General features: G+C 33.5%; 1 protein-coding gene across 6 annotated transcripts in view; it reads left to right on the top strand.

Moving 5' to 3' along the window:
* The window catches only part of PHIP (pleckstrin homology domain interacting protein), a 142,580-nt gene that overhangs the window by 17,219 nt on the left and 109,382 nt on the right, over positions 1-15,979 (top strand). For all 6 annotated transcript variants that reach the window (XM_016955892.4, XM_054686067.2, XM_016955893.4 and 3 more), the window contains 2 exons: positions 275-425; positions 517-615. In XM_016955892.4, coding sequence (XP_016811381.2) covers positions 275-425; positions 517-615 — 250 coding nt within the window. The remainder of the gene's footprint in view (positions 1-274; positions 426-516; positions 616-15,979) is intronic.

Here is a 15,979-nt window from a genome sequence, read left to right as displayed (position 1 = left end):
ATTGAAAGATATTTAAAGCAGCAGTTGGAATTTTGCCTTTCTCTCTGTAAGGTTTTTGGTAAATTATGAAATTCAGCATAGATGTTAAGTGTTCTTAAATTTTTTAATAACAAACTATCAGTTCTTAATTCTTAATTATTCTGGAGATTTACTTTACATCAAAGACGCAAAACAAAATATTTTATACTTGGATGAATTTTTTTATTGTTGCTCAAAGATTTTGAAAATTAAAATGATAAACTGAAACCTACTTTATTTGTCTTTTACATAATAGGTGAAGTATTACAGACACTTAGCACCTGATCACTTGCTGCAAATATGTCATCGACTAGGACCTCTTCTTGAACAAGAAATTCCTCAAAGTGTTCCTGGAGTACAAACTTTATTAGGAGCTGGAAGACAGTCTTTACTACGCACAAATAAAAGTATGAAAATTTTCTCATAGGATTTAGACATTATTTATCTCACTTTTGTTTTTGTGTTCTTTGTATGCATAAAAATACATGTGTTTAATAGGCTGCAAGCATGTTGTGTGGAAAGGATCTGCTCTGGCTGCGTTGCACTGTGGAAGACCACCTGAGTCACCAGTTAACTATGGTAGCCCACCCAGCATTGGTGAGTTGTTTGAGTTCACTAGTAGTTAATAGCCTCTTGGTAAAGAGCTTTTGAAAATGAAAAGGTTTTTTAGTTACTGTGGTATTAGAGAACTTCATATTATGTACATCTGCATTCAAAAAGAAAAAAATTGATTTTTTTTCTTAGTAGTAGTTTTAGTAGTGAAAAAGTCATGTATAATGAGGGATTGTGCACATTGCACCTTATGTAGGCCAATTAGCTCATTGGAATTTTATTTTTACGAAAGTTCCATATTAAGGTATATATTATTAGGTCGAGTTAGTAGAATCAATATATAATTCATATTAGTTATAATGGTAGGAGACAAAAATAGTTATCTTTTTAAGAGCACAGTACTTTTTTTTTTTTTTCTTTTTTTGGCTAAAGTTTCAAAGAGGGAGTACTGATGCAAGTATGTCTTCTTGAGATGCCTCCTAGGTTCATGCCTTTCACATCTGCTACTACCAGGCCCTTGCCTTACCCGGATTAATACAGCATCATCCAAACTAATCTTCTTGCCTATGGTGTCTTCTATCTCTCTCTCCCTCCCAGTATAGTGTGTAACACTGTAATAGTAACCTTATTCAGTTCTACCTTTGTTGTGTCACTCTTCTGCTCAAGATAGTATAAAGAGGTTAAGATATTTTAATAGTGTTGTACTTTCTCTAAGTGTACTCCTAATTTTCAGAGACCTTCAAAGTTCAATCATAGCTTCTTTTCCACTCTCATGTTCCTGCCTAGCCAGGAATGTTACTCTTCTTTCTTCCACCTGTTCAAATCTTACTTAATTCTTCCTTTTCTGGATACTTATTATACAGATCGTAAGTTTATATGACTTTTGTTTGGCATTTATATATATATATATATATATAATTTTGCTTTCAACTTTTTGTTTCCTTTTATTTCTTGTCTTTTAAAAATATAAAAGTGGCTTTTAAAAAATATGACAATCTGTTTTATCAGGAACATTTAGTCATTTACATATAATCATTGATGTACTTGGGTTTAAGTCTACTATCTAACTTGCTACTTTGAAGGCAATCCCTTTTTCTCTAATTGTTTTTAAGATTTTTTTCTCTTTCTGGTTTTCTGCAGTTTGAGTATGATATGTCTTGATGTTAATTTTTAAAAAATTTGTCTTGCTTAGATTCTGGAAATGTCTTTTATTGACATTGAAAAATTCTCAGTCATTATCTTAAAATAACCTCTGTGTTCCTTTCTCTCTCCTTTCCTATGGGACTTAAACACTTTATCCTCTTCGTTATCCTTTCTTCTATGTTTTACATGTTTTTGACTCTCTGATGTATTCTGAATTGTTTGCTCTGACTTACTTTTCAGAGATAACGTATGTGATATCTGCGTGGTGGGTAATCATCTATGATTTTTTTTAAAACATAAGATTGTCCTGTTTAAATAATTTCAATATATAATCTTGCTATAATAAACAACCATTAAAACAACAAAAAAATTTGAGAGACGAGGGTATATTTGTACTTAGAAAAGTATTCTAAGGTGGTATAATAGGATTCCTGCAAGAAGGGAAAGATAAAATATTATAGGAGTTTTCCCATTTAGGAAAAGTTTATCCTGTCTTTGGAAAACTATAGATCCACATAATAAGGAGAACACGTTATGCTTGTTCTTTCAGTACATTGTCAGTCCGGCCTGTGGTAGGTAATGAAAGTGTAAGAATGATTGATGGTAAATAACATTTGCTTTGTGAGTAATTCCTGTATGCCAGACACTGTTCTAAGCATTTTCTATTTATTTACTCTTTTAAAACCTTAAATGTTCTATAGGTAGGAACTATTATGCTTATTTTACAGAGGAGACTGAAGCATGGAAAGATTTTGGTAACTTGACCAAGTTCACACATGCAGTGAGAAGTGAAGCCAGGATTCAACCCAGACTGTTTGACTCCATTATGCTATGCTTTATTCCCAGTAAACTGAATTTATTAATAATAACACTTGGCTACTCAAGAAAATTGGTGTTAGTCATTTTTTGTAAAAGGGAACCAAATATTTATAAAATCAAATATAATATTTTAGGCCACGTCATTGATGGTCAGATTAGTAAATACTGCTGACAAGGAGAGAGGAACATTTATCTTCCCTTATTCACAGGAGATACATTCTGAGATCCGTAGTGGATGTCGGAAACAACAGATGGTACAGAACCCTATATATACGTATGGCAAAAATACCTTGGGTTTTGCATCCAAGCATAGAAATGTAATTGATTCATTTAGGTAACAGAATTAATTGCCAAGCAGGTGATTGATGTACCTTTCTGAAAGACTATTTTATTTTTAGAGTTTAAGATAAATTTTTTTTTCTCTCTCTTCCATTGTGATTTTCAGGAAAATCTTTGCTTTATTTTAAGAAACACCTGTAGTGGATTGCCCATTTTGCCTACTTTAAAAAATTGTATTTACATATATTTTTTGAAAGCACTGCAGAGAAGCTAGACTGACCAAAATGACTCAGCTTGCATAGTCATAGTTTAGTGTCTGTGTTTTGCTAGAGTTCACCATGGTATATATTTTGTTTTATTATCGCTATAAAGTAATGAACAGGATGGTGTTGGGGAGAAATAATTCATCAGTCTTCTTGCCAGAATAGCTGCCTGCATAGTGGTACAATGCATTATTTCAAGCTGTTACAGTAGGTTCAGAAGATTGAAAAATATATATATAAATGTTTGTAGTACTGACTTATTTCTTCTTTTGTTGAGTCTTTGCCATTTTCTGTCTGGCTACCTTTAAAAGTTTTCTTTGCTCTTTCCTTGGTCAGTGTGGTATTACCAAGTATCAGTGGAGGTAAGAAAAAATTCTTGATATTTTAGCTTTTCTTAAGATACGTACATAGATTTAAACGTTTAATATAGATCCCAAATATTAAAATTTTGACACATTTGGGGTAGTAGTTTTTCTTTAAATAAACTTTTAATTTTGGAGTAAGAAATTATTTACTGAGAAGTTACACAGATGGTTTAAAGAGCTCCTGTATACCCCTCATGCAGTTTCCCCAAATGTTATACTTTTGCATTACCTGGTCTATTTCTCAGAACTACTAAGCCAATATTGGTGCATTACTGTTAACTAAACAGCAGACCTTATTCATGTCTCACTAAGTTTTCCCACTAATTACGTTTTCTTATTCCAGGATCCAGTCCAGGATACCGTACTTGACATAGGGTTTGTTAATTTTTTATTGGACTCCTTACTGTAGTTCAGAGGATAATTTTAGGTTAAGCTTGTGGCAAAATTGGATTTTCTTAGGTATTTCAAACCATATGGAAACTGTTGGACCTCTTGAATATCTCACATTCATCCCAAACTTAAAAATTACCTAAAATGTAATTTTTGACACTCTCTGAACCTTGTTACTCCAAGCCAGAAGCCTGGAGATAATTTTATTTTAGATTTACTGTTCATTTCTTATGTCCGTTTAATAAATAATACCTGTTTATTCTACTTTCTTGAATTTGTTCTCCATTATCATTGCCACAGCCACATTTCAGGCCTTGGTACTTCTTGCTTGGAGTTCTACATTATTCATTCACTCGCTGAGTAAATATTGTATATCTCTAATTACATCTGGCACTGGGCTAGGGTCTGGAGTTGCGGATAAGCAAGAACAAGACCTCTGCTCTCCCAGAACTTAATTGCTACTTGAGCCCCTGTCCCTAGTCTATTCCTGTATGTATCCTAGGAGTCAGATTCTAACCACGGTTTTTTAACCTTGGCACTGTTGAGACATTTTCGGCCAGATAATTCCTGGATGTAGGCAGCTTTCCTATGCATTGTTGGATGTTTATTAGCATCCCTGGCCTCTGCTTGCTAATTGCCAGTAGCATCCCCACTACCCCCTTGTCACAATTTAAAAAGTCTCCAGACATTGCCAAATATCTCCTGGGCAAAATTATCACTGCTCTAAACTTTTTGAAGTGCACATATTACCATGTCATGCCTCCTCCTTTCCCCCATTGATAGTGACTGAATGATAGTGTCAACCATTTTAATGCGTCACACAAGACTGACCTTTTCCCACTTTTCCTGCCATGTCCTCACCTGCACTTTGTGCTCTAGCTTAGTACAACTCTTTGGCAGTTCTTAGAATCAGCCATGTTGGTTTTCATCCTTTTGTCTCCTCACATGTTTTATTTCTCCCTGGAATGCCCCTCTGTTTTCTGTACGTTGTACAAATATCTGTTTATCCTTTAAAACTCAGATGTTAAACTGGGCAGAATTAAGTGGTTTTACTTATCTCTACTATTGATTTTATCACATGGTTATGGCTATTTATTTACCTTTGTTTCCTCTACTATACTGTTAGGTCCTGGAGGACAGACATTATGTTTTATTGCTCTTTAGAGACCCAACTCTTCAGCATTAGTAAATATTAAATGAAAAGTAGTAGGTAGTTGATGAAATTCATACACTGGGATGGGACAAGTAAAGTTCAAAGGTGGGTAAGGTATTACAAAAATGGAATGAAGGTTGGTAGAAAGAAGAGAAGCTTGATCCAAGAATAGCTTTGTGGTAAGAGAAGATAAAATCACCAAACCAGAAACTGATTTTTAAGAAATTAAGGTTTATGAGTAGACTGAGTTATCAGTTCATTACACTTGGAATATAAAATACATACCTATAAAATTTGAGAAGCCACTTGAGCTTGTCTCAGTGTTTTCTTATCCTGTTTTATTTTATTATGTGCTTATAATTCCCAACTGCTTTGAACCTTTTGGTCTTTGATGTAAGTTGTGAAAATTGAACTAGAACTCAGTCTCAGCAAGAGACCCAAAGTGGTTCACCTGCCTTCCAGTGCTCTAGAACCTCCTTTAATACTGTTTTCAAAAGCAAAGACAAAAGATCCCACTGATCTGTTGTTATTACCAGCTTGTGATTCTTTTATTGTGGAAGAGAGATGTGAGTGTGTACTTGGCATAGCAGCATTTACTTCCAAAGGTATTAGTGAATCTTTGGTATTGTCCTTTCTCTTACCTCCATACCCACATTATGCCTGTTTTCAGATATAGTTTATTCTGTATTTGCTTATACTTCAGTAATAAATGTGCATGAGTAAGGGGAGATAGGAAAGAAGAGACCTAAATACATTAAAGGGGTTTTTAAGGTTAAATTTGGAAGTTGGTTTAATGCATGTTTATCTTGTGAAAAAGATTGTAATACATTAAATTAAAGCAATTTCTGCTGATTGCTTTGTTTGCATTTTTCTTACATTTGACATGTTAGCAAAGTAAACTTTTTATCTCTAGGTCTTTCATATGTCATCGTTTTTGGTGTTTTGCCTAAGTATTTCCATATTTTTATTTTACTTGTCTGTGGAGGGTTGCTATTAAGTTCTGCAGTTTTGGGTGAGGATAAGGAGTTTTGAGAATCCTGATTCTTAAACATGTTTGAGGGTAAGGAAAAAACTTTGCCTTGAAAAGTAGCTTCACTACCCAGATATCCAATTAATGCTAAGAAGCCTTTGCATTAAAAAAAAAAAAAAGTCTTAAATCTTGTCTACATTTATAATTTTGTGATTCTCTGAGAAAACTAGTTTGAATAAAGACAGCAAACAGTCACTTAAAGCTAGATGCACATGTTTGTAGAGAAGACTCTTCTTTCTCACCTTGTGCTATATTTTGCCATATTTCCAATATTGTGTTTGAATTTTTCTGTAGCTGGTAATTTCTTAAATTTATTCAATCAAGGTTTTTTTTTCTTAGACTCTTAGGTTTATATTTTTCCTCATATATTTCTTACATAATTATTAGAATTTTTTTATATTACAAATATATGAGATTACATAATTTTAATATATAAGTTAACAGTTACATATAATTCAGCAAATTATAGGATATAATATATGGGGTTTTTTTCCTGTTCACTTATCTTTTTCTAATATGCTATATTCAGTATTTTTTCTTTCCATTTTCTTACTCAATCCATACTTTATTCCTAGTTAGATATCTACTCATCACTTATTTAAATATATTTATTTTAACCTATTGTTTCTCAGTAACCATTTTTACTTTTAGAGCTCATTTTCTGTTTTTCTAGTCATAATTTTAGTCTTATAAAGGTTTTATACTTCGCTTTTTTTTTTTTTGGTTTAATGATTGTTGACTCAGTTATATTCTTTTTTGTCTTGGTCTTTGTTTTTTAGTGTTTTCCCTGAATGATCTTCATATTTCTATTTGACACAGGTTTTGTTGTTTTATTAACTATTTTCTCCCTAGCCCCTCCCCTGCCTTTCTATTTCCTCCCTTTTTTTTGCCTCTTAAAAACAGGTTAGCTGTGAGAGACTTGCAAGGTGTATTAGCATTTTTTTTTTTTTTTTAGGGAAATAATGTTCATTATGCCAAAGTATCAAATGTACAAAATATATATTTATTTATTTTTTCCTCTGCTTAAATTTCTTTTGAAATTAATGGTTGACAAAAAAAGGGGGCAAAACTTTGAAGAAATGAAACTCCCTTAGGTGAGTTTAAATTGTTGCTTTTGTAGCTAGCTGTGTTTTAATTTCTTCTGTAACTAATAGGATAACATTTGTTTTTAGGTTATAGATGTGATGAGGGATATCCCCTCCACTTCATATAAAACATCTGGCAAGCAATTCCAGTAGTAATTAGGAATCACTAGCCATTTTCCCTTTTAGTTTGCATCACATATTTTTCCAGAGTGATTATTGGGTTTGATTTTGTTGAATACTCATATCTGTGTAGGTGAAGCAAATTATGATATTATTTTCTCATAAGGTCATGACTTTTTATTTTGAATTTCTTCAGGGATCCTTTGAAGTTACATATTCAATGTTTTCTTAGACATCTTTTGGACCTGGGAAGTCCATGATCAGATCAGGCTGAATAGATATTTTTACAAACAAAGGAATAATTTGTTCAGCTCCATAAGGAAGCCTCAGGGGGAAAATTGGGCTCCAACAAAAGTCTTTTAAAAAGTAAAAGAAAACTATGTTCAGTTAAATTAACTTTTATGGCACATGAAGATTTGATTGTTTAGGGACAGTCCATATCAATGTTAGTATAAAATACCTTTGAATTTGCAAAATATTTTGTCTCGTCTGTTTTCTATAGCAACTCTTTAAGATAACCCTACATTTTTAATTTAATTTTATTCTTTTGAGATTGAGTCTCGCTCTGTTGCCCAGGCTGAAGTGCAGTGGCGCAATGTCGGCTCACTCCAACTTCCTCCTCCCAGGTTCAAGCCATTCTCCTGCCTCAGCCCCTCAAGTAGCTGAGACTGCAGGCATGCACCACCACACCCGGCTAATTTTTGTATTTTTAGTAGAGACGGGGTTTCACCATGTTGGCCAGGCTGGTCTCGAACTCGTGACCTCAAGTGATCCACCTCGGTCTCCCAAAGTGCTAGGATTACAGGTGTGAGCCACCACACTCAGCTGATCTTACTTTATTAATGAGGAAACTGAAGCTTAGAAAAGCAGTAACCAATGACATTATATCTCTGTTTTTGTGTGTATATGTATGCATGTACCTCAGATCTTATGCTTTTAACTTTATGTCACATTTATATAGCACCTTTTTGCCTTCTCTATGAAATTCTTTATGTGTTAATGTGCCAGCTCTGTCCATTTGTTGATTTGGTAATAGCAGGTGTTTGAATTTTGCCTCAGTATTTGAACTCTAGAAACAATGAAACATGGTGTGTTCTTTTCAAGTTTTTATATAGTGCCAGATACTTATGAGATCAGGTATTTAATTCCTTGAGAAAGTGTTGATAATTTTGGTGTCAAGCTGATTAAATTTTTTCTAAAATGAAATTTTGTTTTCAGAACCCTTTGATTTTTTTGCAAAGTTAGCTTTTGCTTTTACTTATATCCTTTCCAATTCATTCTCATTGTGGTCAAGAGAAAACTGCAATGAATTATCCCAAAGTAAATCTTACTATGTATATTACTCCATTCTTTTCTCCCCCAAAACTTCAACCCGTTATTACTGGAATTTAGTCCAAAATACCTAACCTAGCTTAGAAAGCACTCTATATAGTCCGCCCCCCTACCTTCTCAGTCTCTTCTCTTGACACTTGCCCTTTCTCTGCTCTGTGTGCAAGTCAGTCTTGACTTCTTCATGTTGCTTGAATGCTATGCTCTTTCCAGCCTCAGGCTATTGCACATGCTGTTTCCTCAACCTGGAATATGCTGCGCTCCCATCAGCATTCTGTGGCTGTTCATTTTTCAGGTCTTAGTTTAAATGTCAGTTTTTCAGAGAAGTTTTCCCAGACTCCCAGATACCCACCCCTCAGCCCCAATGTGTTTAGAACCCTTTTGCTATATATTTCAAGATTTCCCTATACCTTCTATTTGATAACACTTAACATTGTTGTAAGTCCTTGTTTCATGTCTTTCTTCCCTGCTAGACTGCAATCTCCATGAGGGTAAGTACCATGTCTTTTCTTTTTCCCTCTTATATTCTCTAGCCCATATTTGGCTCATATAGGTGCTCTATAAATGTTTGTTGACTCAAAATTGAGTGATTAAAATGTTTGACATTAAAAAAAAACCAACTAACTTAAAAAATGTTTATTTAAAAGAAAAATAAATTGTTATTAAAACAACTGTAAACATTTTAAAATATTTAAAACTGAAAACATTATGTCATTGTGTGTTTTCTACTTGAACTAGCATCAGACTGGTTTCCAGGAAATAAAATAAGAGGAAGATTAAATACTATTCCTAATAATTATCATATCTACCCTTTTTATTAGTTCTCTTAATGTAGTTGGTTCATGAAATTTTTTGCTTACTTCTTGGAATCATCATTTTCTGTATTTTATTTCAGTTTAGTATTTGGGTTTTCCTTTTCAGACATTATGCATCTTTATGGTATCTGCTAAATTTTAAAAACATAGTATGTTTCAAACAGGAGGTGCAACTACACACCAAAATTGAATATCTAGAAATCTGGAAAGTAGCTGCTGTGCATACTGATTATTTTAGTTATAGTATTAAAGCGAAGAGAGAAGCTATCATGGGTGCTATGTTGCTCAGGTGACTATTTCCCCTTACTCTTCTATTCCCAATACCTGCCCTCCTTTTTTTGTAGACAAAAAGGTGACTACAAGATTATCTTTTTATATTGCAACCCAGTTCTTTGTACTTTAACTGAAATTGGGACTGTCATTCATTATAGTTACTATTACGGTGATTTATTTGTCCTGTTTCTATGTTGGTTGGTTGCTACTTGCTGGTACAGTATGATGTAGAGACCAGATGGTACTGTAGAAGTAAACCAACCTGTGTTGAATAATTTCCCAGATTAATTCTGGCCCTCGAATTATGAGTATTTGGTTGTCATTACTTCTTGATACCCGTGTTAGTAACAGGTCTTTCCATTGTGGCTCTATAGTGAATTAAACATTCCTCCTTATACGATTCCCTCTGAAACAAAATTGAACCTGAACTATCTTTGACATGTTTCTCTTTTTGTTTAAAAATTCAGTGGGAAAGATTACACAAACAAATCTTACAACAAAGTTGATGGCCTGCTTTGTAGTATTATCTTACAGCTTTCAAATCAAAACTGATGTGAATTATTTCTTTATAGCATATCATTTTTTCAGTCCATTTTCAAATACGCAATTGTCATTCTCTATAGCATAATATACATTCATACACTGTAATATGCTTAGGCATTAGTGTTTCTTTTTTATGATTAAATAAATTTAAATTCCTTGCATCTTTATCTCTAGGTTTATTTTTGTCAGTCTTTGAATTTAAGCTAGTCTCTTTAGATATTTTAGAGTTTTCCTACTGCTTTTTTGAATTCCTTGAGGTAGATTGAGTTATAAAAAATTAGAATGAACGTATGCTCAATAGAGAAAGTTTGGAAAACAGAACAGCTCAAAAATTAATCAGTCTCACTCCTTAACTGCTATACATGCTTTGGCATGTTTTCTTTCAGTCTTTCTTTTCTAATATTGATCTACATAGGCAGCATATAATAGTTAAGGGTACAGTCTTTGGCACCAGACTGCCTGAGTTTAAACCTGGGCTTCACCTCTAGTAAATTACATTTTATCCTTTGGTTTCCTTACTGGTAAGGAATATCTGCTTATTGGGAATAATGGAAGTATCCACCTCAAAGGATTAGTGAGGATTAAATGAGAATATATGTAAAATATTTAGAATAGTGCCTGGCATGTAGTAAAACACTCAGTAAATACTAGCTGTTATTCTCTAAATTGGCTACACATCATAAGAGTGTTCTGTAGCCTTTTTCCTCTCCTCGTTACGTATTGTGTGGTGACATTTATACCCACATTATTAATTGCAGCAGATAAGACTTTTTTTTTTTAATCGTCAGATTCTTGAAGTCCTAGTAAAAACCTCTCATAACTCTAAACCATGGTTGCTTTCCTCTTCCTTTATAGCCATTTTCTCAAGGGTTTGATGCCTGGCTTTAGCATAACTTCTGTTAGAAAATTATGATTAGCAATTTTTTTTTTACCCTCATATTTCCTTTTCATTAAAACACTTTTGTGGATCTCTAAAATGAGCAACATTTCAAGTAATTTTATGCCTTATTAAATACTTGATGCCACACAATACATTTATCTGATAGAAATTCTGAAATCAACAACACCATATATAGACAACTATTTGGACTTGTAATGAACTAATGAACTTGGAGGGTCATTTTTATAGACATTACTCTCTGATGTCTAGTCATGAATATAGCATTATTTTCTTGGAAAATCTAATTATCATCTAAAATTGGAGATGGCACATTATGAGGGGTAAATCAGTTTGGAATTTGTTTTCATGTACTCTTAAGTTACTCAATTTTAGTGTCATGGAGTTCCAAACTGTTGTTTTACAGTGATAGTTATTAATTGTATTTGTAGAAAGCCAAAGCCTTTATTAATACAGATTGTGGAGATTAAAATGAAACCTGGTACTGATTATTTAGAAGTTACTCCCTTTTATATTTTGATTTAGGAATCATTTCTGTAGTTGTTAATTATAAATTATAATTACTTTTGCATTTTATTTACAGAAAACCTGGGAGCTTTCCTTCCAAGTGTTTTCTTTAATTAGAATCACAGAATAAAACTAGTCAAGACCAGCCATGGTGGCTCACGCCTGTAATCCCAGCACTTTGGGAAGTTAAGGCAGGCAGATCACTTGAGGCTGGGAGTTCGAGACCAGCCTGACCAACATGGTGAAACCCCGTCTCTACTAAAAATACAAAAAAAATTAGGCATGGTGGTGCACACCTGTAATCCCAGCTACTCAGGAGGCTGAGGCATGAGAATCGCTTGAACCCAGGAGGCGGAGGCTGCAGAGATTGTGCCAGTATACTCCAGCCTGTACGACAGAGTGAGACTCTGTCTCAAAAAAAAAAAAGTAAAACTAGTCAAAAGAGGATAAAAAATGAATTAAATAAAATTAATGAAAACCTTCTCATAAAATACTGATGCGTCTTGTCTGAGTACCCCCAATTCTGCATCAGAAAAGGCCCAAATTTTACTGAGATACCTTCCGAGTTACATATTCTTGTGCCTCCTCACTTAATTCTTCTACTGTACAAAAATTGGTTCTCCAGGTTTTAGAATCTACAGCTACATGCTTTTCCTTGCATTTCATTAGGCTGCCAGCAGGGCTCTGCTTTCATGAGTTGGCAGAAGTTGTAAGCACTGTTTTTGTGGTCCTCCATTTCTGATTAAGAGGGAACAGCTTTCCTACACTGGAGTAGGTATTATATAGCATATTATATTGTTATTAACAGTTAGAAAACAATAATAACAAAAAACACTAACCTTTGTATTTTGTTAATTCATAGTCATTTTCATTTTTTTCCAAGTCATCTTTTTTAACCATGGTTAATTTTGATCTTGGGTAATTTATTGCAGCTTTGTCATGTGTGCTTGTTCATTTTACAAAGATCTTTGCAAAAGGAGAAAAAAGTCTAAACATTTTGTAGGGAGGTAATGGTATTTCTGCTATAGTACTTATTTGCAGGGATTTTTTTTATCATGTATTTTTCTAGTGCCTTCAAAAATGTATTTACTAAGGTTATTACAGATACTCTTTTATGGCAGCTACCTTTTTCTTTCTTTGTGAACTTGGTTCAAATGATGTAGTGAGAGAAAATGAGGTAACTTTATTATGTTTATCTTTTTAAAAAATCATCTGCATTGAAAACTTGGGCCCAACAACAGGAAGAAAGCACCATGTTCTAGATAGAAATATGTCAGTTTGGTAGTGAAGTTAAATTTACATTTCCAACAAAATTTTGTAACTTTCTGTTTATTTTCAAAATTAACAAATAATAAAGATACAACATTTTTACATGGACTTATGAGAGGAATACCCAAATAAATATTAAAACATCATTGATTGTAAGATTAAAATTTTGGTATTGGCATATAAATAGACTGTCAGTCATGTCAGTGGCCCAGCACAGAAAAAAAAAATACATATATATATATATATAACCATATATACAATAATGTAATCAAAATTTAATAGAAAAGAATTATTTAGTAAATGGAAAGGCTGGAACAAATAGTCAATTACTTGAGGAAGAAAAAATAATCTTTAGAGACCTCATAATGAGTATTATAATTGTAGATGGATTAAAGAGTTAAGTGAGAAGTCTAAACCACAAAAAAGTAAAAGAAAATGTAAGTAGATGTTTATTGTACTGTTGGGCTGAGTAGGAGGACTTCATATTAAAGCAGTAGAAGATATTAATAGAATTGACTATGTAAAATTTGTGAAATTGTGGGGTGTCAAAGAACAGCATAATATGAAAGCCAGGTATATTGTGGTAAATGGAAATGTTTCTCTAATAATGTAACTGGAGAAATTAAAGTTTAGAACGAGTAACTTGCTTAAAGTCTCCATAGTGACAAATTTGAACACAGGTCTGTCAGACTTAAAACCTCTTATTTCATTAAGGAATACAACATAGCTGTTAAAATGCTGTTTTTGAGGTAAACCTTTGCGAAATTTTAAAAGTGATTGCTATAGACAATAGAATTATGGGTTTTTCTTTCATTTATGTTCTTTTCTAAATTGAATATGCATTAGTATTATGATTGGATAAGTAAATCAGTTCTCGAAAAATAACTAGGTGTGAAGTAAGAAGTGACTTATGGGGGAATTTGACTTATTATCCTAGCACCTAAAGAAGTAATGGATGAGAACCCAAGGGCTGAATATGCGCATAGTCACATCTAATGTTTAAGAAGTTGTGGGCCTTTTGTTAATCTCTACTAATTGGCTTTGTAGACTTGAGCACATATACTTTATTTCAAAGGCTGTTCTGAATGATTTGCTGCAAAATGACATGCTTCAGTATTTTGCTCCTTTTTTACTTCAGACTTTATTCAAATGGATAACAGTGATTTCTGGAATTTTTATTTCATTTATCCTCTATATTCAGAAAATTAAGTGAATACGTTCTCCCCTTATTTCCCAATTAAATTCATTTAGCAGGGCAGTTAAAATGAAGCACTAGAGATATTTTGAATATTTTAATCTGTGAGATAAATCTTCCTTTTTTTTTTTTTTTTTTTTTTTTAATTCTTAAACCTAATTTGTTGTTGTTGTTTGAGATGGAGTCTTGCTTTGTTCCCCAGGCTGGAGTGCAGTGGCATGATCTCAACTTATGGCAACCTCTGTCTCCGGGGTTCAAGCTGTTCTTCTGCCTCAGCCTCCCACGTAGCTGGGATTACAGGCGCCTACCGCCACACCAGCTAATTTTTGTATTGTTAGTAGAGATGGGGTTTCACCATGTTGGCCAGGCTGGTCTCGAACTCCTGACCTCAAGTAATCCACCCACCTCAGCCTCCCAAAGTGCTGGGATTACAGGTGTGAGTCCCTGTACCCACTAAACCTAATTATTTTTGTTAATATGTAATTTATTTGTTAATTCACCAACCTGTGTCAGCTCTTAGGCTAATCAGAGAACAAAATAAAATCCTGCCCATGTGAAGTTTGTTATGTTGTAGTAGGAGGAGGCAGGAAATAAGCAATGAATATAATAAATAATTAAATAGGTCTGGTAATAAGTGATAGACGAAGAGCAAATATAAAGCTGAATAAAAGGGGATCAGGAGTTATGGGTGATGGCAGGGGCTGTGTTGCTATTTTCAGTGGGCTGGTTAGGTTAGGCTTTATTCAGAAGGTAACAGACATCTGAGAAAAGACTTGAAAAGGTGTAAGGGAATTAGCCATATGTGGAAAAAGACTTCATGAAGAGGGAACAGCCAGTGCAAAGACCCTAAGTTTGGAGCAAACCTGGTGTGTTAGAAGAACAGGAGATTGGAGTGGCTGGAGCAGGTCAAGGCGAGAAGTAGCAGATAAGGTCAGAGATAATGGGAGACAAGTTTCTGCAGGGCCGTCTTAGGCTGATGTATCAGGAAGTTGGTGTTTATTCTGAATGAAATGAAGAGCATTGCAGTTTTGAACAGAGGAGCAGTGTTGTAGTGCAACCAGTTAGGATGCTTTTGAAATCTTCCTAGAAGAGGTTGCATTTGAACTGATCCTAGAGGATAAAAAAGAATTTGCCAAGTGAAAAAAGAATAGAGATTTGCTTTGGGAAGCTTTATTTAAGAATAGTTTCTATCACTATACTTATGAAAATAAATGTGCTTTTAAATGAAAGTCATATATGCTTCTTGATTTAAGGTTAAATTATAATGTCATATAAAGAATTTATCCTTTTGTGTCCCCTTATCTGTTTAACCATGCTCATTTTAAAAATTGATGTTCTAGCTTAATAAAATTTAAGGACTTCCAATAATCCAAGAGACATTTCCTTTTTACTCAAATTAATTGGTCTCTTATTAATTTCTTTAGAAAGTGAATAATTGCCATTTGCCCTTCTGCCATAAAACTATAAATTAAATTGAACCATCTTGTATATCTTATTATTAAGGAAGATTTACTTATATACTTTTTTAATTTAAAAGGCTCTATACTCAAGTTTGAGAAATATAAGAGAATTTTTGTCTTTAAGGTACTTAAGATCTGATAGGAGAGATAGACATTTTCCAAATGGTATTATAAAAGAAAATGGGAGTTCATCGAATGTGAGTCCTAGCTCATCCTTCTATCTTTATAAAAATTATCTACCTATTTGATATGGTCAAGCCTTCCTCAAATTCAACCTCTTCAGTTGTACAACTACCGAACTATACTTATATTTTCTCCTTTAAATCCTATAGTTAGAAAGTTTGAACCACCACCTTATTACCTGGGAATCTACGTATGTTCTTTCTGTATGTCTTATCTTTTAGTGCTGTTACACAAGTTTGTAAATGTTTGAGAGCCAGGACTCTGCTAAGTACCTTTTCTTTCAGAATATA

This window comes from Pan troglodytes, chromosome 5 (genome assembly GCF_028858775.2).
Source record: "Pan troglodytes isolate AG18354 chromosome 5, NHGRI_mPanTro3-v2.0_pri, whole genome shotgun sequence".
Classification (NCBI taxonomy): Eukaryota; Metazoa; Chordata; class Mammalia; order Primates; family Hominidae; genus Pan; species Pan troglodytes.
The sequence above is the reverse complement of the archived record's forward strand: the minus strand, read 5'-3'. Positions and strand labels throughout refer to the sequence as shown.